The sequence below is a fragment of the Mustela nigripes genome, chromosome 3 (genome assembly GCF_022355385.1).
Source record: "Mustela nigripes isolate SB6536 chromosome 3, MUSNIG.SB6536, whole genome shotgun sequence".
Lineage (NCBI taxonomy): Eukaryota > Metazoa > Chordata > Mammalia > Carnivora > Mustelidae > Mustela > Mustela nigripes.
In genome coordinates, this window is record NC_081559.1 from 109,971,011 (window position 1) to 109,994,257 (window position 23,247).

Consider the following 23,247-nt stretch of genomic DNA (forward strand, 5'->3'; position numbering starts at 1 on the left):
AGAGGGAATAAGTAACTTGCCCAAGGTCAAGGGCTTGAGAGGAGCAGAGCTGAGATATGAACCCGAGCCTTTTACCTTGCCACAATATATGAGGTACTATGCAAAACATTCACCTTTGCTTCTGCACTGGAGCCTCATACTCCAGTGCCTAACACTTAACATTAGGTGTCTACTATGTACAGGTGCCTGGGTCACAGACCCACCATGGGACCAGCCTCCAGCCTCAAAGACTCTGGATCTAGCGGGGAGGATGGTTACCCCATTCTACAGAGAAGCAAACCAAAGCAGGAAGGATTAAGTAGCTAGACCAAGTCCTAGATAAAACAAGGAGACCAGGAGCTAGAATCCCGGGACTCAGGGTGCACTGAAAGCACTTGACTGCCTGGAGGCTTCTCTCTCTACCGCATTGCTCAGGAGCAGCACTGCACTGGCTGCAGAATGTGTTGGCGGCCTCCCCAGCTCTCCTGGGGTGCACAACGTCCAGGGTGACCTGTGAGTGCAGCCGCACAAAGCAGGGATGCAGGCACTGGATTCTGTCCTGCTGCAGACCATGGGTTTCCAACAGTGCTGACTCAGCTCTCCCTCCAGGTAGCTTCTGCAGTGCTCTGGGCCAGAGGTGCCAGGATCAGACGCCCCCCTGCCACCCACCGCTCCCGGTCCACCAGATCCAGACAGGGTCTCCCCCAGCGTCCTCAGGAAGGGTCCAGGGCCCGGCCTTGGTCGTGGCCTCCTCCAGACCCACAGTCCACTCAACCAGAAGGGCTAAGCGGTCAACTTGGGGGAAGGTGGTGACATTCTAGCTGAGCCAAGACCACTGCCCGAACAGACTGCTAAACTGTCCTGTTAGGTGTGGAAGGGATGCAAATAAATAACATGCTAGCTTAGTTTCTATTTCAGAAAAATAACAGTTATTTGTGTCCTGTCCCAAGTTCAGTAAATGTATCCAACTAATTGTGGATTTTGTTTCTCATTTTGGATCAGGACTCAGCTCACACCCTAGCCATTAGCTCATTCTTAAGTGTTCCCTGTCCCAGGATCCCCCAACTCTTTCTTCATGGGAGGTGTGAGCTACAGGGCCTATGCTCAGCTCTTTAGCTACCTTTGGGTTCCCTGATCAGGCCAGCTCTGTCCAAATCTGACCCTCTAGGGTCACCTTGATTCCTGGGGGCAGCCGGGTTCCCACCTCCCTCATGGAGTGGGTTGGTGGACACCTGGCTATGAGGGAACCCCAGACTCAGGGAAGGGCTGCAGCGCGCGCACACACACACACACACACACACACACACACACACACGGCACAGGCCTGAGCATTTATCTGCACTTTAGTAATCTCCCCCTGGGGGAGCCTGACTCATCTGACTGGCTCAGTAGCTAGAGCTCTTGACCTCAGGGGTCGTGAGTTCAAGACCCTTAGGTGTGGAGATCATTAAAAAAAAAAAAAAGTCTCTCCCTACCCCTGGATTCAGGGATGAGGGTGGCAGCACCTGGGAAAGGCCAACCTAGAGCCAAGTCTGATAGCAGGAAGGGAGGACATTCCAGGGTTTCCCTGAGCCTCAGTGCTCTCATCTGCCAAATGGAACCATAATCCAGTCCTGCCTACCTCACAGTTCAGCAAGACAATGACTCAAATGAAAAAAAAAAAAAGGTGGGTGGGAGAGTTCTGCATAAATTACACAACACCACAAGGATAAAGACTTTGTCACCCTCCCACCCCCAACCCTCTGGAGCCAGCTGGACCCAGCACGGACACAGCTCTACCCCAAGCAGCATTCACCTTATCTCGCTGAGAAGAGGACCTCATGCTTCTCAAATCCCAGATGGGCACACTGAGGTTTGGGGGCCGAACTAGGGTTTAAGCCAGGTCTCTAAAGCCTGTACTCTTCTGTCACACATTAGGCTCCCTGAGTGGAATGATGGGAAACGTGCTCACACGCCTCATCTGGTCCCTGGAAGCACAGCCCACCTGGAACCCTGTGTCCTTCCCTGACCTCATTCAATGGGGCTCTGGCTCAGAGGCCTCTGACTTCCCTCCTCGAGAAGACGACACCACGACCTCCCAGTTCAGCTTTTTCAACCAGCACAGGGAAAAAATGTACACCACAGTTTAACTTCAAGAATCCTCTCATAAGCAAAACAAATAGTTCAAAACACAAAAGCCAGAATGGTCCCTACCTGTGGGTTCATAGGGGCTTCCCCCAAAAAAAACCATGTGCCAGTGCCCACCAGGGACCAGGCATTGGTCACATCACTTCCTCTTGTTTCCAGGTACAGAGGAGGAAATGGGGGCGCAACTTGCTCTGGACCTCAGAGGAGCCAAGTTGTCACTGGGACCACACTCCACCCTCTCTATTAGGGTCTGTCTTCCTCCCATACACACCTCTTAACCACGGATCAATCTGTTCTCTGGCCCTGCCCAGCTGCCAGTGTTCCGGGGCCCCGGGTTAGCATTTGCATCTACCCACCACCTGTATCTGCCCTGAAGATAGTGAACATGTCCTGGCAGAGTGGATGTCATCCCAGAGCAGAGAAATAGGCCCCATGGCAGATGGGAAGTGGGAAGTGGGGGTCCCCTTGAGGGGCCTCTCCCAGTCCAGGTCTCCTGTGCCAGGTCTGTCCCTGGTGCCCAGTGGTGGGCCCAGTCTCGTCCAGTCCTTAGGCATGTTGGCGATGGTCCTGGGGAGATGCTGAGCTGACCAAAGGGTCCAAAGAAAGTAGCAGCAGCTGTTGGAAAAGGGGCCAGTCTGACAAAGGCTCTGCTGTCACCCGATACCCTCGTCCAGCGCCACAGCCTCTGATGGCTCCTCCAGCCACAGGCCTGAATGGAAACCCCAACGAGCCAGAGCTGCCCCCAAGCCTCCTTCCGTACCAACATTACTGCTCCCGTTGTCCACTCCTCTCCCAGCAGTCTGCACCTAGAGCCAGAGGCCCCCCACCTGCTGGCATGACCCCTCCTTCCCTGAGGATGCTCCTCTTCTGATGACCCTCCCCTGCTCTGACCCAGAAGCTGGGGGACCCCCACATGGCCATCGCACAAGTGGCCTGGCCACGAAGGGCAGAGCACACAGGGTGCCTGGAAGAGGGGTGAACTGATGCACAGAGGGCCTCTCCCAGCTGTTAGGCTCTCCAAACTTAGCAGTGTCACCCCCCCCCCACCGTGCCACCTTGGGACCCCAAAACAAAGAAGCAGGTGCACATGTGGGGTGGGGAGTGTAGGATGTTATGTCTTTCTAGCAAGCCTGGGGAACAGACATCACCCAGACCTGTGATCCCAGCCCTGACAGGGTAGACTCCAGGATGGTAGCCCAACCCCAGACCCCCTTGTGCCTTCCTGGGCACAGCCAGATCCTAACCTAACCAAGCCTGAGGATATCCCCTCAGGACTCAGGACTCACCCCCTCACCCCGGGGCTCCTCCTATTCCTCAGAAAGCCTGGGGTTTCCTCGGCCCTGGACAGTGAGACACCGGGTTCTCAGCTAAACCCAGGCTGGAAGACAGACCAATAGACAAATGGCTCAGGCAGCACGTGAGGAAGGAAGGTGAGCTGGCTGAGGCACATAGGGGTCTGGGGTCCCTCCTGGCCCTCCGGGGCCTGTTCTCCCCCAACCTATCCTTTCAGTCTCAGGCCTCACCAGACCGCCCTCACTCACACACATTCCAGCCACCCCAGACAGGCTACCAGAAACATCCCTGCCTACCCCACAACCCACCTTTTCTGCCTTTCAAATCCAGCTCAGGGTTTGAAAGGGCCTCCTCCAGGGAGACTTCCTGATAGCCTAGGCTGGATGAGAAGCACTTCAGGCACCAGCACCCTTGCTTTGATCTCTCCCTACTGCTGTAATGGGAGCTCCTTGAGGTCAGGAGCAGGTTCTCTCTTGGTACCCCAAGCACCTCAGCATCCTGGCCCACAGTGGGCAAGCCACAAACAGGGGAATGACAGAATAAATAAGGTCACCACAACCTGAGGGAACTAATTCAATGTAAGCTGAAGCATCTAAAACAAGGAGCCAGCAGGGATGTCCCTACGAAGGTGCCCTGGGAGCTCCAGACAGGGAGGCCTGCAGGGGCCCAGAAGGCCCCGAAGCCGTGGCCTGGCACCAGCCAGTACGAGTCCCTCCCTGCAGCCATGTGGTGGTGGATGCTGGCAACCGCCCACTCACTCCCCAGCCCATGGGGCTCAGCCCAGAGCCACTGCAGCCCTCGCACTGCAGAGACAGGCACGTCTGCATCTCTCCACCCTTCTGCAGAGGCAGCGGTGGGGGGCTGGCCCATGGCCCCAGGCTTGCGCACTGCATGCGAAGCACAAGTGCCCAACCCCAGGGCACCCCGGCTCTCTGTTCCCTGAGGCCACTGTCTTCAGCCAGGCTCCAGCTCCCCATCTTGGCGCATGCTGGGGCTTTAATCCTACCCTATCGGCTGGGCAGCAGAGCTGAAAGGGAGGTCCAGAAAGCGGAGGGAAGAAGGCCTGCAGACAGTCCAGCGGAAATGGGTCTGAGGGCAGCAGCTCACTGGCCCTAACAGTGAAGTCATGGGTCCAGCAAACCACACAGACCCCCAGGTCAGCGATCCCTGGCATTTCTGTCACCCAAAAGTTGTTCCTAGTTAGAAGAAGGCTCTGGCAGAGAGAGAGGTTAGGCCAAGCCCTTTCTGGCATATGGCCTAGAGCCAGGCAGAGCTCCTCAGCAGGGCCCCAGCCCACTCTTGAGGACCTCAGTTTCTGGGACCAAGTGCTGCAGCCCCCGTCTCCAGGAAGCTCCACCAGAGTCCTAGGCCATTTTACTGTGGAAGACGGTACTCTGTAGTGATGCCTAAGTCCTTCAGAAGGTGACTGTGGCAAGGGGGAGGTGCCCCAGCCATCCAACTCCAAGTCCTGAGCTCTAACTGTGGCCTCTTCTGCTCCCTAAAGTCCTGAAGTCCTACAGCTTCAGCTGCCCTCCCCCACCCACCCCACACCCTAAAAACCCAGGGGATCTCCCAGGCCTCTGCCAGCCCTGCCTGAAGAGTCCTTGCATCCTTGCGAGCACACACCCAGTGCACTGAGCTGGGAGAGGCCACAGCCACTGCAGGAGGCAGGACCCACCCTCAGGAAGCAGATACTTTAAGGGGCTGGTCCCAGGCTACCATGGCCCACACTCAAGCGTGAACCCAGGAGTGCTGCCTTGCCACTCCACACAGCCAGTCTGCAGGGGCGGGCAGCAAGCTCCCCAGGAGCAGTGGGTCCCAGACTTTTAGATACCACTCCATGAAAAGACTTGAGAGAGAGAGAGAGAGAGAGAAAGAGAGAGAGAGAAAGTGTGTGTGTGTGTGTGTGTGTGTGTGTGTGTGTGTGTGTGTGTTTGGTGTCTGTGTATGTGTGGTCAATCGCATGACTATTTCTTCCCCAAGAACATTAAGAAATAACTAGTACTAACATTATTTCATAAAAGAGACACTGTTACAACAACATAAACAAAAGTAGACAGACTCTCTTAATAAAGAGGGTTTGTTTATACTAAATGAACTGGATGCAGCTTTTATATTTGGGAAAACACATACACTCACATACACACCACATTGCCTCCTTTGTCATCATTTTCTTGCAGAAGCTCTTGCATTAGACTGCATCAGGAAACCTCAGGCCAACCCCTCACCCCAGAGCCCACCAAACATCCCAAAAGGGTAGAGGTCACACACAGGTGAGAATCTAGTAGGGGACAAGGGCCCTCAAATCTCCATTAATGGGGGAAGAAGACCCCTCCTTTAATTTGGGGACCCAAATCTGTCAAATGATCCCCCTCATAGGCAAGGAGTTCTTGGTCAGGAGGGGTCAAGAAAGGTCATTAGAGATTCCCATCTCATTTGCATGGTTCCACCAGAGACTTGGTAAGCCAGATAGTTGACCAGAAGAGCCCATGGCCAAGTCACACCACGGCTCAGCCTCAGTTTCTTCATCTGCTCAATGGGAATCATTATGACCTCACCTGGTTGAAGTTGGGATGAGAATTTTTACCAAGTACCTGGCACTCAGTAGGTATAGAATAAACCATGGCTGTTATTGCTAAGTTAATATTTGACAAAGGCTTCCCTTGGAGCAAGAAGAATATGCCTTTCCTTTTTCAACTGCCCAACCCTGACCCCTAGCAGCCCTCAGCACAGAGCCAGCTTTGCTGCTCAGTCCACAAATGGGTGGCTTCCTTGGGAGATGGCAGCCTCTTTGGGGAGGCCCCAGAAACCCCAGCTCCCATGAGAGGGCTCCTTCCATGGCACAAGAGCAGCCCTCTGGGGAACGATGAGCCCTGCCCTTTGCTTCTGACCACCAAATCTGCACAGCATGCTGCATGGCATTTGTCCCCTACAGCAGGAGAAGAAGCAGGCTCAGAGAAGTGAACCAGACTTGCCCAAAGGCAGGAAGGCCTAGGGAGCAATGCAAATGCAGTTTTCTAAAAAGTGTACTTGTAAAAGTGCCTGCCCCCAAGTCTGGGCCATATTCAGTGCCTCCCTCTTCCTCTTCCAGGGCCCCCATGATCTCCATCCTGCAATCCTACATCCCACATCCAGAGCCCCTGCCCAGGCTCCTCTGAAAGTGTCCAGGCCTGTCCTCTGTCAGTGCCCTGCTGAGTGACTGTAGCATTGGCATCCTTTTCTTTGTACCTTGCCAAAGAGGCTCTAGAAAAACACAACATACCAGGGTGACATCCAACAGAAAGCCCTCCTCCCCCAGGTGCCCTCTTACCTGGAGACCAGAAGCTTCCACTCAGCCTCTCTCTGGCTGATCCTATGTACTGCATGAGCACCCACGCTCACAACCCCACCTGAGCCCTCAGCAGGGACACTAGGGATGCTCAGGAAAAGCTGCACCCATTAATTAGACTCTCCCGAGAAAAAGTGAAGGGCCACCTCCTGCTTCACTAGCTGCCAGCATTTCCCCTGACCCCACCCTCACCCCCACCCTGTCTCCCTGATGGGTCCATTCCCTGAGGGTAGGGTGTGGTTTTGTTCAGTCCTATACCCTCTGTGCCTAGAAGAAGGCCCAGCACCTAGAGGGGGGTGCTCAATGTTCATTTCATGAGTAGAAGAATGAATAAGCAACCCCCATCACTCTACTGAGGGCCAAACTGAAGAAGCCCAGAGTGAGGGGAGGGGGGACTTACTTGGAACCACCGAGTTTATGTGTAAGATGAGTTAAGATTCACTCCAGAACTGTCTGACTCCCTCCCCTGCTCTAGGCTGCCCTTCTATGCACACATGTATGCACACACACACGTACATACACACACACACACCGCCACCACAACCCTGGCACTGGGGCATCATAAGCCCTGATCAGCTAGGGCTCAGCAGGGATTAGCTATCTATAGAGGCCTGAAATGGACACTCACAGGGGCAGGGTTGGGAAGCAGGACTAGGCAGGGATGGCAAGCTCCTGGGTGGCTTCATCGTACGGCCCTGCCCCACAGAGCAGGCATCTAGGGAGCACTTGCCATGTGCTGGGCCCTGTCCAAGGCTTTACTCTCCAAAACCAGTATGTGCAGAGGAACCATTACTGCCTCAGTTTATACAGGAAGGTCCTGCCACTTGCCCACAGACAGGGAACTGAGGACTGCCCGCCTGCCAAGTCCACGCATGGTTGTCTCTCTGACGTGCCCTTGTACTCTCTTCTCCTGTGGTGAGAAAGAGGCCCAATGCTGAGGGTAGGCCCCAGGGATCCTAGAACCTGATGGAAACAGAACCAGGCAAAGCCTGGCCTTGGGTTAAGGCAGCAGGGAGGGAAAGAAGCATTCTCTTTATATTGTCCAAGTCACACAGCTTGTAAGGGACAAGCTGGATCAAGACCGCCTACTCCAGAGTCAGGGACCTGGTTGGCTGCCAGAAATCAGAGATGGAAAGGGGGCCCCGATGGGGTCATCTGCGAAGAAGAGAGGAGAAGAGCTCAAACCTCGGCTTCTCTGAGAATCCAAGAGATACAAAGATTTCCCCACAAGACCTGATCAAATGTGGCCCAAATCTACCACCCAGACACCCCTCACCACTCCCAACCGTGCCCCTTTTCTTCAAAGGAACTAATGGTCTCCTGTGTTCACTCTCATCCTGCACCTTGGCCCACATGGACCCTTCCAAAACACCTTCTCCATGTCCCATGCAGCCCAGGAAGCACACCCTTCTCTGCCCGCCCCTGGGCAAAGCAGCCTTGGCCTCCCTCTGAGTCCAGGCATGAGCCAACAGACTCTCCTGGGTGGGGACTCAGCTCCCCCCTGGGCCCTAGCCCAGCCAGGGCACACTGGAGCTCAAGAAAGTCTAGAGGCCATGTTTCCACCCTCTCCATGCTCACTTTCCCCAGCCAAATGTCTCCCAAGTCCCCAAAGACACCCTACCAGAAATGATGGCTAGCTCAGAAGCCTTCCCTCAGCGAGCAAGGTGAAAGACCTACACCGATAACTCAGATTCAGGGAGAAGCTGCTCTGAGGGAAGAGGTCAGAGGAAAGAGACACAGAGCAGGGAGGTAGAGAGAGGCGGAGGAAAAGGTGACACTGGGTGGGATGTGGGCAGAGAAAGAGGGGCAATAAGAGTCCTCATATACCCAGGGACAGAGAGAGGAAAGATGTGGAAAGAGAAATGCAGAATATGGGGGGAGCACAGGCCCTCCCCCAGACCCGGATGGGCCCCCTTCCAGGGCTCCTGCTCTTCTGTGCCATATGGCTCCTCTTACAGCTGTCGTGAGATTAAGGATTGGTTGTACAGGCCTGGCTCCAGCTGAAGCCGATGGGGCTACTTTGTTAGGAGACCTTGACCAGCAGACGAGCATGGATCCATCATGGCCATGTGTCAGGGTCCTATAAATAACTGCCATTGCGCCTTCCCTCTGATGAGCATCTACTCCAACTCACCAGCCCTGGGCCCTGCCCCCTCCCAGCTGGGCCTCCCCACTCGCACCAGGCTTGGGGCCTGCCATGAGGGACAGAAAGAGTGCATACTCCCACCCCTGCCAGAGCCTTCTTCTTTGCTCATCTTCAGCCCAGCTCTGGCCCCCCTCTGTGAGGACTCCTAAGCAGTGGGCCTCAGGGGCAGGGCCCAGCAGGCCAGAATCCACCCCCACCACAGCTGTCCCTTCTCCCTGATCTGCCCCTCCCCCAAGGGGCCTAGGCAGCCAACCTCTAATCCTCTGTCATCTGACCCAGGCTCCACCCTACATTGGCTCTGCCCAGACACCCTACTGAGGCCCAAAAATGGACAAAGTCATTCACAGAGGGTCCAACAAGCCAAACGTAATAGGAAGATGACCTCATGACGCCCAAGCTCCAGGCCCACACTCTGCACCCCAGCACTCTGGGGGCAGCCAGGGGCTAGCAGGCGAGAAGTGCGGTGCATACTCAGACCCTGGTTACCCTTCCAATACACTCTTATGTCTCCTCAGGGCCAGAGGCCGTGGGACCTTTTGACAGTAAGCTCCACAGCAATCAGAGCCTCACACATCCCGCTCTGCACTGCACCCAGGGCTCTGCCCAGGACCAGGCACACACCACATGTCCAAGGCAGGATTTGCTGAAGGAGGGAAAGCAGAGGAGCACACAGCACAAATCAGCCCACCCACAGGCCTGCATCAGGGCTCCCCAGCCAAGCCCCCAAATGCTCTTTTGTTTGTCCATAAACAGTCACTCTGCACCTGCTGGGGCCAAGTAAATGCCTGGACACACACACAGATCTGCCCTCCCCTCAGGGGGTGCACCCAGACCAGTGATGCAGGGTCAAGGTAGGATGACATGGTAATGCCAAGCCAAGACCCAAGGAGAGACATACTCAGCGGGGGACACAGGAGAGCTGGCCCCATGGGCACCAGAGGGCAAACTTTCCTTGACTCCATTGTCACCCTCTGAGTCCTGGTGGATATTTGGGCTGAGAGGGGAAACTGGGAAAGAAGAAAAAGAGAGATGAGACCCTCCTACCTAAGGGAATATTATCCAGGCCCCACACCAAAGCCACCACTTGTCCCTGGTCAGGAAATGCCCTCCTATGGCAACGCAACTGGAACTGTCCCCATTACTCATTGGTTTGCCAGAGACGAGGCAGGGGCAGAGGTGCCTGTGAGACCACTGGCAATGTGAGTCAGATGGGGTCGTGAACACCATCAAAAGACCATCAAAAGACGCTGGGGAGTTGACCCATGCTGCAACAATCTCTGAGCCACAAGAGGGCAAAGGGGAGAGGCTGGTGTGCATTGAGGCCTCGGGCTTCCCCAGAAGGGGGTACTGCAGCAGGGCCAACAAAGGAGGGGCCTGAAGGAAGGCTACTCTCTGGCTTCTGAGAGTAGGGGAGGGTCTCCTAACCAGTGCGCCATGCCAGAGGGGAAGACAACAGCAGTACCACTAAACAACCCCAGTCCCCTGCAGCTCAGGCTTGCAAAGGGCCAGCCTTTGGCCAAGGCCAGCATCCATGGCCGACCAGCTGTCAGCCAACTGTCCATGCCACAGACCAGGAGCTAAAGAGAGAGCGGTGGCAGCTCAGTGGAGTCAGTGATGACATATTGCCACTTACAAGGAGGGGACAAATCTCATGCCTACTGCCCCTGAAATTAGCGAAAGATGTTGCCGCAGAGACAAGACAACCAGGGCAAAGGGGACACCGAAAGATCAAAGGGGAGCCAGAGAAGAGTAGGACATCAATGGAGTGGGGGCGGGGAACTTGTCTCACCTAACCTGCTACCCATTCATCTTCCTTAGCCCCTGAGGAGCAGGAAGTCGCTTAGCCCATAGCTGCCGGCTCCAGGCACCTAGATGGATTACCCGGTCCTGGGCAGGAGGAGGCTGGGGGGAGGAAGCAAGGGCAGCAGCATCTGCCCCCCTCAACCACAACCAGAGCTTATTGAAGTCCACCCAGCCCCCCGCCAGTATCTGTGGTGCTCTAATCCCTCCTCCCGCCTGGGGCAGGAGGTGGGGGAGGGGGGTCGGTGGGAAGGCTATACAGGGGCTGAGGCAGGCCAGATCCCGAGCTTGGCTGATGGCCCTAACCTCCATGCAAACCACGCATCTCCTTAGCCTGGGACTACAAGGATGAGCACCGGGACTCGCTGGGAGGCGCTGAGGAAGCTCTAACCGCCCCCCCCCATCACGTGACTGCATCCTTAGGGAGCCCGAAGGTCTCAGCTGCAAAAGTCATTGTTTATAAACAGCCACAGACTGGTTGAAGGAGGCCGGCCTGTCCTCGGGTTCCCACTGCTGCCCGAGTGTCGGGTGGGAGAGACTCCGCTGGGGGGCACTGAGGGACCACCCTGGCTGGAGCACAGAATCTGCAATCCTAGATTTCAGAGTCCCAGTCGGCAGGGGAAGTGGCGTCAGCAGCTGGCGTGATCCAATTCAATGAACCAGAGGTGGCTTGGGATAGAAAGCTGAACAGGCACGGACCCCCGCCCCCCCAATGCTGCATTTCCTGCACTGTCAGGGTGCCACGGGAAGCCCAGGCTCCATTCCCTTCGCCTGCTACCAGTTGCTGTGGACACTGAGGGGTCGGGTTTCCTGCGGCGCCCCCCACGCCCCAGGTGTGGCCCCAGCTCCTTCGGGCCAGCTCCCCACCCAGGTGGTGGGCTCCCGGAGCCGAAGCCACCACCCCCTTCCCAGCCGCGGGAAACGCAAAGCCGGGGCTCGGAGGAGGGCACCTCCGGGAGGGGCGCGCAGTGCTGTGCTCCCCGGGGGCCGGGCGGGAGCGTCCGGGCCTCCCGCACCTCTCAGGAAAGGAAACCCGATCCCTCCTTCAGCCCGCGGGGACAGAAGGTGGAGAGGCGGGTGGGGAGGAGGGAACGGCGGGCGCAGGAAGCGCCCAAAGGCCTGGAGCTAGACCGCTGGCACCCGAGAGCTGAGGGACAGCCTCGGGATTCCCGGAGCGAAGCGGCCCTGGGACACAAGGGATAGGCTCCCTCCCCCTAGCAAGAGCCCAGCCCGCGTGGCCCGCGCAGGGCTGCGGGACTAGGGGCGCCACCTCGCCTCCCAGCCCCCCGGCCCTCGGCCTCCAGGGCAGGATTTACTGGACCTCGCGCCCGGAGAACAGCGTGGGCCGCCTCTTCTCCGTGGACAGGCAGAGAATATACAAAGCTGGCGGTGGGGAGAGCGGGGTGGGGGGCGAAGGAGGGGGTGAGAGGACAGCTGCGCCCTCTTCTGCCCCCGCTGGGGGTGGGGAGACAGAAGACGCGGACCGGAGAGGCGCATAGAACGTCGGGGGCCGCAGTCTATGGAGAGCCCCGAAGGCCCTCGGTAGCGGTCGTCCGGAGGTGACAGCGCCCGATCCCGGGTGAGGACCAGCCCCTGCGGGGGTAGGGACGGGAAGTAGGGGACAGGTGGCTTGGACCGCGCGGAGGCCGGGGATCGGGCTCGCTCACCTTCTCCTGCGCGCGCGTGAGCTTCTTCTGCACGTTGCTGGCGATCTTCCCTGCCGTCACCCCCTTGCTGCCCATCTCAGCCATCGCGGCTCAGGCCTGGCCCGGTGGCGGGCGCCGATCTCCCAGCCCCCAGCCCCTAGCAGCGCGTCCGGCCCCGGCCCCGGCTCCGGCTCCACGCTGCGCGCTAGACAGCCGAGCCGACTGACGGAGGCGGAGCGTGCGCCCGGCGAGCGAACGAGGGGGCGAGCGACGTGGGGACCCAGGGAGGGACGGACCAAGGGAGGGGCAGGGAGGAGGGGCCGGGCCTCGGACGGCGGTCTGCGCCCCCCGCCCGCCCCCTCTGGACTAGACTCTGCCTTTTAAAGGGCCATTGCGGGCCCGGGAACGCTTGGCTAAGAAGGAGGGAGCGGTGCGCGCGGATGCCGGGAGCTGCGGCGAGTGGGACTCCTGGGACACTCCTATGACACCGCCCCGGGGCGGAGACTAAGATGCCTGTCCTCCCCGGAGACGAGGCCACTTTGAGACCGGTGCGTTCAAAGACCAGGGTTTAAGAGCTACGATTGGTGCGTGTCCCTGGAATCAGAGAAACGCCGACTGCGAGCGCGCGGAAAAAAGCCGCTCCCCTTCCTGGGGCTCGTCTCTGGCCTCTCGCCGGACGTTCCGCCTCCTCCTGGCCTATAGACTCACCGGTTTCCACCTGGGTTCTCTGGGGGCCTCTGGGACAACTTCACATCTCTGTCCCTGGCACCTAGTTCCATGCCAACCAGGATCTCCATCTTACCATTTGCTGATTGTTATTATTACTACTACTAGTACTACTACTATTACTACTACTACTATTTAACATTACTAAACGCTTACTGTGTGCCTGACACTTAGCTAAGTGCTTCCAGGACAGCCCTAAGAGGTGGGTGCTATTATCATTCCCCTCTTACAAATGAGGCATATGGGGCACCTGGGTGGCTCAGTGGGTTAAGCCTCTCTCTCCTGGGATCAAGCCCTGCCTCCTCGGGTTCTCTGCTCAGCGGGGAGCCTGCTTCCTCCTCTCTCTCTGCCTGCCTCTCTGCCTACTTGTGATCTCTCTCTCTATCAAGTGAATAAATAAAATCTTTAAAAAAAAGGGGGGGGGGGGGGGCACCTGGGTGGTTCAGTGGGTTAAAGCCCCGCTCCTGGGATCGAGCGCCTGCTTCCTCCTCTCTCTCCCTGCCTGCCTCTCTTGCCTACTTGTAATCTCTGTCTGTCAAATAAATAAATAAAATATTTAAAAAAAAAAAAAAAATGAAGCACAGACTGGCCTGAAACCAGATCTCTTGATTCTGCACTTTAGGGTCTCAAACACTACACTGTGGGCTGTCTTCTCTTCTATGCTGGGGGAAAGAAAAAAAAAAAAAAATGATTGATGATCATTATTCAAAGAGAGGATAAAGTTATTGCTAACCAGCTTTGCCAACAAATCAATGACACTCATTCGAAATTTATAAGTATATATTCAATGTACTGATTCCTCTCACACCCCTTCCCCAAGTCACGTCAGAGACTTTGAAGGATGCCACAGCCCTTTGCTGTCCTGGAGGCCAAGGACAGCCCTGGAGGATTTCTCAGAGACTTGGTGGAGCTGAGTGGAGAAAGGAGTCCTGGAGGCCCTGCCGAGGACAATGGACAGAAGCCAGGGAAGGGACCCCTGCGAGGCTCCTGGGAGGAGCAGGAAAGGCTTTGCAGATCATACACCAAAACCCTTCCCCATACAAGTGGAGAAACTGAGGCCCAGGAGATAAAAGGTTCTGGCTTCCCTCTGCCTGGACGTCCCCCCCCGAACTCTGGCTGCTCCTCCTGGTTCTTCCCATTACTGCTCAGCACCCACAGAGAATGACCGTAACCTCCCTCCTGGCCTATTATTACTCCTCTTTTGCAGAAAGATAGACTGAGGCTTGCTGAAGGTCACAAGAGATAAGCAGATATCCAAACCCAGGTCTTCTGGCACTAAAGCCCTCAGCTGAAACACTGAACTGCTTCCCAGAAAAAACACCAAGCACTGCACGAATGGAAAGCATTCTGTCAAAATTATTATTATAGACTCATGATCGATTCACAAGTTACAAAAACAAAATCTAAATGACCCGGCCTGAGTTGCTAAAGCAACTTTCTTCTAAAATCTCAACATGCTTTCACCTCATGGTCTCTTTTCCTAATTTTATGATTGCCATTTTTCTAACCATTCCCTAAGAGTGATTTCTCCCAACACTCCTCCGAGGAAAGGAGCAGAAGTCAAACTGTATTCCAGCTGGCTCCCAGGGAACAGTGGGAGATTCTGCTTTGCTGGACTTTGGTGTTTCAAAGTATCACTTAACCAAAAAAAAAAAAAATTAGAAGCAACAGTTATCCGCAGAATAGAATAAGTTAGCTTGCACAGCAACGGAAGGGGCCGTTGAGGGATCATTCTAAGCAACTGTTACAGGGCTATAGCAACATGAAAATAATGCTTACAGTATAATTGTGAGTGAAAAGGAGAAGACCAAAAACTGGGATCACTATCCTTGCAAGCACTAAAAATAAATACAAGTGCTCATGATCCAAGACTCAAAAGGACCATGCACAAAAGAAATAGATGTGTTTAAGGTTAAAGCATTATGGCTGATTCTTTCCTCTTAATTCCCTAAATATTCCGTAATATGCTATTTGGCCTTAATAACTAAACACACACACAGCTCTATCTTTAAACACGGTAATCCTTTTTTTTTTTAAGATATTATTTATTTGTTTGACAGGCAGAGATCACAAGTAGGCAGAGAGATGGGCAGAGAGAGAGGGAGAAGCAGGCTCCCTGCTGAGCAGAGAGCCGGATTCCATGCGGGGCTTGATCCCAGGACCCTAGGATCATGACCTGAGCCAAAAGCAAAGGCTTTAACCCACTGAGCCACCCAGGCGCCTCCTAAGGAAATATTTTTGAAAATAAAATAGAACTCTCACAATACACAAGAAAAACACTAAGACCCCAATATAACTGGGCAAATAGCACAAATGGACAAGTCACAAAATTGGAGATTCAAATGATCAATAAACAGGTTTTAAAAGTTCAGTCTTGGGTTGCCTGGGTGGCTCAGGTCGTGATACTGGGGTCCTGGGATGAGATGGAGACTGCATCAGCTTCCCTGCTTCTCCCTCTCCCTCTACCACTTCCCCTGCTTGTGCCGACACTCTCACTCGCGCTCTCTCTCTCTCTCTCTCATAAATAAATAAATCTTAAAAAAAAAAAAAGTTCAGTCTTGGGGCACCTGCCTGGCTAAGTGAGAGCAGCATGTGGCTCTTGATCTCAGGGTCATGAGTTCAAGCCCCACATTGGGTATAGAGATTACTTTAAAAAAAAAAAAAAAAAAAAGCAAAAATTTAGATGTCCAGTCTTATCAGGAAATTTAAAACGTATTCATTAAATCAATGAAAATATCATTCCTCCCTCCACTTTCATCAAATCAGTGAACAGTTTTTTAAGTTACATTACTTAAAACCAGAAACACAGACACTCACAGGCACTCTTCTGAGAGTATAACAGAAAATGGAATTTCTGGAGAGTGATCTTGCAGTATGTATTAAGATTCATCAAATGCTTTCATTCTTCAATCCTAGAATTTCAAGTCTAGGAAATAAATAAAAATTCAGTAAAGTTTAATCACACAGACTTCTGTCACCTTAATTTATGATCATGCAAAACTGAAAACATGAGTGTTAGCTATTTATTCCCCTATTTATTGCCATTGTTTACTGTTATTATTCATGTTTGCTCTGTCCCTCAGTCTCCAAACAGTTCTGAGCACCTCCTAGGTACCGGCCCTGAGCTGGGCTTGGCAGAAACGGTGGTGGGTTCCATAGGGCTCCTTTCCCAGGAGTGCACCACATCTGGGACAGGATGGGATCTGGGAAGGGGCAGGGGGGGTCTTCAAGGGAAGGATATTGAAGACCCGAAATGGGCATTGATAGGAGAACAGGAAGGGAAACTGGTGCCTAATGGAGCCTCAAATATTAAGGCAAGAATAAATGAACAGACAAGTAAATATACAATGTGTTCTGGGCTGTATATAGTGGATAGTGGATGCAATTTGGTCAGCTCAGCTGATTGACCTACTTTCTTTAGGGACTCTTTCCTCATTTGGTGTGGTTTGGCGCAGCCGTGTCCTTTTGCCCTTATGTGTAGGTGCCCCAGGCAAACCACTCACCCAAGCAGTCACAACTGGCTCAGGATGAGCACATGAGCCAAGCAGAGCCAATCAGAGCCTTCCTTGGGCATGAAGGGATATAGGCCTATAGGAAAGGAAAGTTCCTCTTTTCAGAAAACTTGCTAAGATGAGAGGATGTGAGTCTAGAGTCCTCAGGGGCCACTTTGCCCACTGTGTGGACAGTCCTGCCTAGAAGATGAAACTGACAAAGAGTTGGAGAGTTGGGGACAGTGAGAGAAATAGAGACAGAGAGACAGATGTAACAACATTGTTTGAGAACTTGGTTCCGATCAGGTTTGGGAACCGCATGCCCCTCAGCTCCAACAGTCTAGCTACAGGAACCAATACAAATTTTTCTTGCCGAGGCCAATTGGAAGCCACTTACAATCAAAAGAGTCATGGCTAATGTGTGTTCTCATAATAATGCCCTTCTGAGAGATAACCCTATTGACTCCCTGATGTATCAAGTAGGAGTTTCTCTGAAGTGCCTCTCCCTGGTCCATCTTTATTAATATAAACTGAAAGGGGTTTGGGGGTGGATTACAACTGAGAGTAGACATAAACCATGAGTGTTCTGGGCAAACCAGGATGTATGAGTACCTAGTGAAGGGATAGGAGGCAAGACTAAAGGTGGAAAAGGAAGCTGAAGACATGCAATTCACAAGTTCTGCTCAAGCTGGTGCTGAGTGGACATCTGTCCACTTTCCCCAGCCTGTGCAGCCATAATTTAGGAGATCCTTGCAGAAAAGGCAGGGCAACCTTCCGGAGGAACTTCTGACAGGAGACTTGTCCCGGGATTTGCCGCCTGGTTTTCAAACCTACCACCCCAGCCTTGATTGGATTTAACCAGGTGCTGCAGGAAGAGTCTGGGGAGTAGGACCATCACTGGGCCACCAAATGCCTCCAAGATATTTCCAAGGCTTCTGGGAAACAAGATTTCCAGTAAGAACCAGTTACTCCCTTTCGCCATCAACAAATGAAGTCTCCAAGAGCAAAGCAAAATTTTTAAGATAATCAACTTACTTGTGCTTCTCCTCCATATTTTAAACTTTTGCTGTCATGTGTGTGGTTTGCAGTGCAGCTAAAATGTAGTACAGCAAGAAAATGACAACATCATATTCTGTCACTGTTAGTCATGTGACCTTGGGCCAGTAACTCCCTGTAGCTTCTAAGAGAAGCAACAATACACACAGGGCAAGACTGAGAATTAGAGGTAACATAGGGCTTAGTGGCCTCAATAAATGGGAGTTACTATCATGACACATTGTCTTAAAGGCCAACAATTGTGTCTCTCAGTTAACCTGGACTGTGGCCGTCTTTGTGGTGAGACATAGCAGGATGACCTTTGCCAGCTTTACTGACGGACAAATAGAGATGCAGAAAAGCAAACAACCCTTTGCCCGGTGCTCCTTCAATAAATCACTGCTGACTTCCTTTGGAAATAAGATTCCAGACTTTGGAAAGGCTCACTGGAAATTTACTAGCATTGCCTTTGTATTATCTATGAAAAAAAATGGTTTCCCAAACAGAGAGCAGGGACCAAATGCCACATGCATGTTTTCAGACATTTCTAGGGTTTCATTTATTTATAAACAAACTAACAAGCTACTGGACTCTTAAGAGGGAGGACTGGATGGTCCCTTGAAACTGAGCTTCATATACAAGTGACCAGGAGCCCCCAGGAAAGACATTTCAGAGCATGTAACAAAAGACTTGCAAGCATTGGCGTCCTAAGAACAGAACGCAGGTTTAAGTGTGACACTCCTCACAAGTGAAAAAGTAAAAAGTGGGAAGCAGCCTCAATATCCAAGCATGGGCTGGTTAAATGAGTAAATTTCTAAGTTTTGGCACATCTAAATTTTGAATATTAAGCTCCCACTAAAAAGTGATAATTGGGACTTCCTCAGCATTTTAAAAGTCTGTTCTTTTAAAGAGACCATTATGAGGTCATTCAGTCACATAAAATCCACTCATCATGCATACGAAGAAAGGACTTGCAATGAAAACATATGAACAACTGTTATAGCTCAGTTACAAGAAGGTAAACAACCTGTTTTAAGAGACAACAACAAAAAGGCAAGCAAATGATCTTAAGAGACCCTTCATCAAAGATTGCAAAATGCACATGAGAAGACAGTAAATTTCATTCGTTTTTAGGAAAATTCTTCTCCCCTTATACCAGATTCCTCCTTCCTTCTTTATGATGAATTTTTCTCTCCTCATCTTTTTCTCCTACTTATTCTACTCAAGTTCACCATATATACCTGAAACATAATTGTGGCCCAGCTGAGTGTTTTGCTTTCTGAGCATCCTTGTGTCTGCAAGCAAGGCCTCCCTGATGCGTGTCTCCTTGTCCAGACAGCCCCCAGGTGTGCTGGGCCTTTGAATGTATGCTTCCTAAAGTCTCATTTGCATCTGCTGCCACGCCCAGCCCCCAGCCCCGCGTTTTCACCTGGCTACCCACCAACTCCTCCCCACCCTTCGGACCCAGCTTACAAGTCATCTCCTCTTGCCAGCCTTCCTCCACCCACCTAACTCAGGCAGGGTTAAGTGACCCTTCTCTGCACTTCTCTGTGCCTGCTTTCTCACATACCTGATATCTGCCAAAACCCAATCCGTGATTGTTAGGGGAAAACACTTTAGGACCCAATTCTTAATTTTGACAGTGAGCAGGGATACATCCAATGTGTTCCTCCCAGCCTGGTGGTGACCAGAGCAGAAGTAGAGGTTATGCGTCTTCATGGGGAAGAATCATTTTTTTCTCAGATGATGAGCTGAGAAATGACAACCTCCTACACAGAACTGTGGTGGCCTTTGAGTGGAGGCCAAGCTCCATTTGAGAACCACAGCCCCAGCTGACACTCCTGGGCAGCAGGGACTGGGTCTGGTTAGCTCTGACTCCCAACGCTCTCCCTTTCCGTGAAGCACGGATCAGACACTCAGCAAATCCTGCTAGAATGTTGCCACTGCACCTGGCTCTGGGCATGGTCCACCCACGGTCAGCCCAGGCACTCAGCACCAAGGTGGAGGAGACCTACCTAGAGCTGGTGTCTCTTTCGTGGGCAGGCTGTATTCAATCAAAGTCACCTGCCTTTCTGTCTTCACATAGGTCCCACCCCTGTCACTTCCTCTCTCTCTAGCTGACACTTGCTGCATTAGGACGCTGTATTTACTTATGGTTTTATAACTCACTGGCCATGCCTCTTCATTCACTTATTTCCTGCTGACCGGCATTGCATTTAAGCCGGTTTCTACCACCCAGCCTCGTTCCTGGCCCCCTGGGAGCTGGGAGAGGCACCGAGGGTCCAGCTGAGCTCTGACTGGCAGGCCTGCCGTGTGGGCTGCGGCAGCGGCCGCACAGACAGTGATCCACATTCACGGAGTGCAGGTGGCCTGCAGCACTCTTGCCATGAAATCATGTTTCTCGTATTTTATATTTTACGGACTGGGACACAGAACATAATAGTTTTTGTTCACTTTAAGTAAACATCTGACAATGTCCAATTCAATGGCTTCTGCTTCCAAAACACAATGCTTCCTTAAATAAAAAATGGCTTAATATATGCATATTCATAGGTAGTAGGGGCAGAGCTCCAGCCACAGTCTGGGCTATGCTAGAACTAACTGACTTCGTTTACTCTTCCCTCTCAAGCCTTATTTCACCGAGAAGTCATTCCCTCCCCCTTTCTCATTTCTCCAGACTTAGAAAGCTCTGGTCCTCACATTTGTCTTCTGGCCACTTCCACGCCATCGTGTGCCTCCTCCATCTCTTTCCAGCCTGGGTTCTCTGTGTCACCCACAGAGGAACATCTTACATCTTACATCCTTCATGATTTAGGTCCTAGGACACCTCTCTGGCAGTGAGGCAGACATAGGAAACTTTTTGCCTGCCCCTCCATGTTGGGGCCATGGGTAACCTTCTGAGGCTTCCTTAGCCCACTGTCCAGAAAAGACAGCAGAGCGTCCCGTGCCTAGTGCATGACTTCTGGGAGGACTCTGTGCAAAGTGTACTATGCTCTCACGTTCTTCCAGACCTGGCTGGGATTTCCATCACCCTCCCTGTGCCTGGGCACTGGTCTCCATCAGAACCTACAGCATCTAATTTGTGTTCACTTTCCCTCTGACTCTCCACAGTCCCACCCTAAGAGTAACTTTCTGGTCTGATAGGAGACAGACTAGGCTAACTCATACTGCACTGCCCCCGGTATACTGGCTTACAAACGGGTCCTGGCTTTCGAGTGTCAGAAGCCAAAAATTTGACCTGTCCCTTGAAGCTCATCTGTCTGAATCAGGAAAGGTCAGGAGCAACAGAAATGCCAAGGGGCAAAGCAGTGGTTAGCATTCCCAATGCTATACTGTATATATCATACACAGTTTATGTACATATATGGTTTATGCAAATTACATGTGTGTAGGTATATATAATATATATACAGTTTATGTAAACCCCACCATAAACATGAAGCAGGGAGGTGTTTTTTACAGCCTAATTAGACCCCAAAACAGCCTGCCTATAAGTACAGAAACAAAGGCTGTTGGAAGAACTGTCTGCCCTCCGGGGAGTGAAATCTCCAGATCACCCATCATCAAGCACTAGGCCGGCTGGCCCCAGACACTGGGGACACACGCAGCAGAGAACACAGCAGGTCCCTGCCTGCAAGGAGTCCTCAGTCTGGAAGGGTACAGGAAATACTCTACAAACTACCCATAGTAAATGATAACTTGTAACATAGTAAAATGTTGCCTTTTGCCCCAAATTCTGCAAGTGGGAGGGGGAAGGAAACGTGAACTAGGTAGGTATTTCGAATTGGTTGACTTTTACAGATACACAAATGTAGACACCTCAGGAGGAAAGCAACTGCCTTGTGTGGGCCCTGTGCTTGAGGTCTTCACCAGTGCAGGTGCAGCCCCCCTGGAGAGGGAGAGGTCCCTGCAGTGAGCACCTTGACATACCCATTTTAAAATTCTGACATTGGTGCAAGTCATCTACAGAAATTAAGACATTCCTAAGCCATGACCAGGCTCTTGGCTCAGCATCTCTGAGAATGGTATGAGGTAGCCCAGGGCTGGACCCACGCTGCCCCAGGGTCCAGGCGGGGACAGTTTGGCAGCCAGGAGAAAGCTGTGTTCCAGAGATACTTGAAAGGGACCTGGCTTGGGCTCTAAAGCCATTATAGCCACATTGTGTCTACACAGCCCTTTTTAACTTTGCCCCTCCAAACCGTCTCCCTCTGAATCCTCTTTCCTGTGCCCATAGCTGTCTTCCTTCAGTCCTCCCACCTTCCATCTGCCTTGCCCTCCTGTCTGAACCCTGACCTTTCCCCTCCCATCTGCTCTCTCCTCTGCCTGGGGAGATTTTTCTCAAATGTTATTCTGACAGTGCAACTCTCCGGCCCTTCACTGCCTCCGGAGATTCTAAAATAAATTCCAAACACTGTATATTAATGTGCAGGGTCTTGGTGCCCCAGCTCCCACCTGCCTCTGTACCTTCCTCTTCCCACACACCTAGGCTCAAAGACAGCCCCAACCCTTACCTGCCAGCTCTCCTCTACAGGCCTTGACACAAGCTGTTCCCTGGGTCTGACCCGCATCCTCCCCTTTGCCTCACTGTTTCTAGCTCAACACTAGACCCAGTTCAAGAATCCCACCACCCAGAAGCCTCCTCTGGTCAACCAGGCAACCCAGTGCCCTTGCTCTGCAATCCCATAGCATTTATTTTGTATTATTGTTTGTCTCTCCAAGGACAGGTCCGTGCCCACAGCATCTGAGGTGGAATGCACTCAAATGCATGGGAGAAGCTGAGATGAGAATGAAAGAGAGAGCAAGGGCTATTTTATTATTTGTACCTTTTTTGACTAGGTGAAGCCCTTCTCTGGGACAAGCTCTGCCAACCATCAGGGCCCCCAACCCCAGGGCAAGCAGACGCATCTGCACATAGGAGGACTCAAATCCAGCCTCTCTACCTTTCTGATTCTCAGACTGGGATTGTGGGCTCTGGAGGGGAGCAAAGTATAATGAAGTGCACAAGGCAGTCCATATCCTTTATTATAATTTCTTTCAGGAAAAGTCTTGATTTTGCTCCCATTTTTTCTTTACTTTCAACCATGAAATAATGGCAAATTCACAGGAAGTTGCAAGATAGTAGCAAGAAAGACTGTGTACCCTTCACCCAGTTTCCCCCAGAGCTAACATCTCACATCTCACATTTCCCCCCAGAGCTAACACCCAGTTTCCCCCAGAGTTAACATCTCACATACAATATAAAACCAGACCCTGGGGCACCTGGGTGGCTGTCATTAAGCATCTGCCTTTGGCTCGGGTCATGATCTCAGGGTTCTGGGATCAAGCCACATATCGGGCTCCCTGCTCAGAGGGAAGCCTGCTTCTCCCTCTCCCACTCCCCCTGGGTGTGTTCCCTCTCTCACTATGTCTCTGTCAAATAAATAAATTAAATCTTTAAAAAAAAACAAAACCCAGACCCTGACATTGGTACAACATATGTGTGAAGCTCTTTGTCATTTTGTCACATGTGTAGATTAATATAAACCACCACCATGGCCACATGTGTCAGTCTGTTCTGGGTTTCTCTATTTTTTTCCATTGATCTATGTGTCTCTCTCTTCACCAATACCAGATAGTCTTAATAACATTAGCTATATAATAAGCCTTGAAAACAGATAAAGTGGTTCTTCCCCCTTT

At 52.3% G+C, this 23,247-nt stretch overlaps 1 protein-coding gene across 12 annotated transcripts in view; it reads right to left on the reverse strand.

Moving 5' to 3' along the window:
- BIN1 (bridging integrator 1) overlaps positions 1-12,808 on the reverse strand; it is a 54,017-nt gene extending 41,209 nt beyond the window's left edge. For 3 of the 12 annotated variants that reach the window (XM_059394493.1, XM_059394497.1, XM_059394496.1), the window contains exon 1: positions 12,341-12,798. In XM_059394493.1, the coding sequence (XP_059250476.1) occupies positions 12,341-12,424 (84 nt within the window). In that variant the 5' untranslated portion in view covers positions 12,425-12,798. Of the gene's footprint in view, positions 1-12,340 lie in introns of all 12 variants that reach the window. The other 9 variants (XM_059394488.1, XM_059394489.1, XM_059394490.1 and 6 more) reach the window with 8 other exon arrangements.
- Between the last annotated feature and the right edge of the window lie 10,439 nt (positions 12,809-23,247).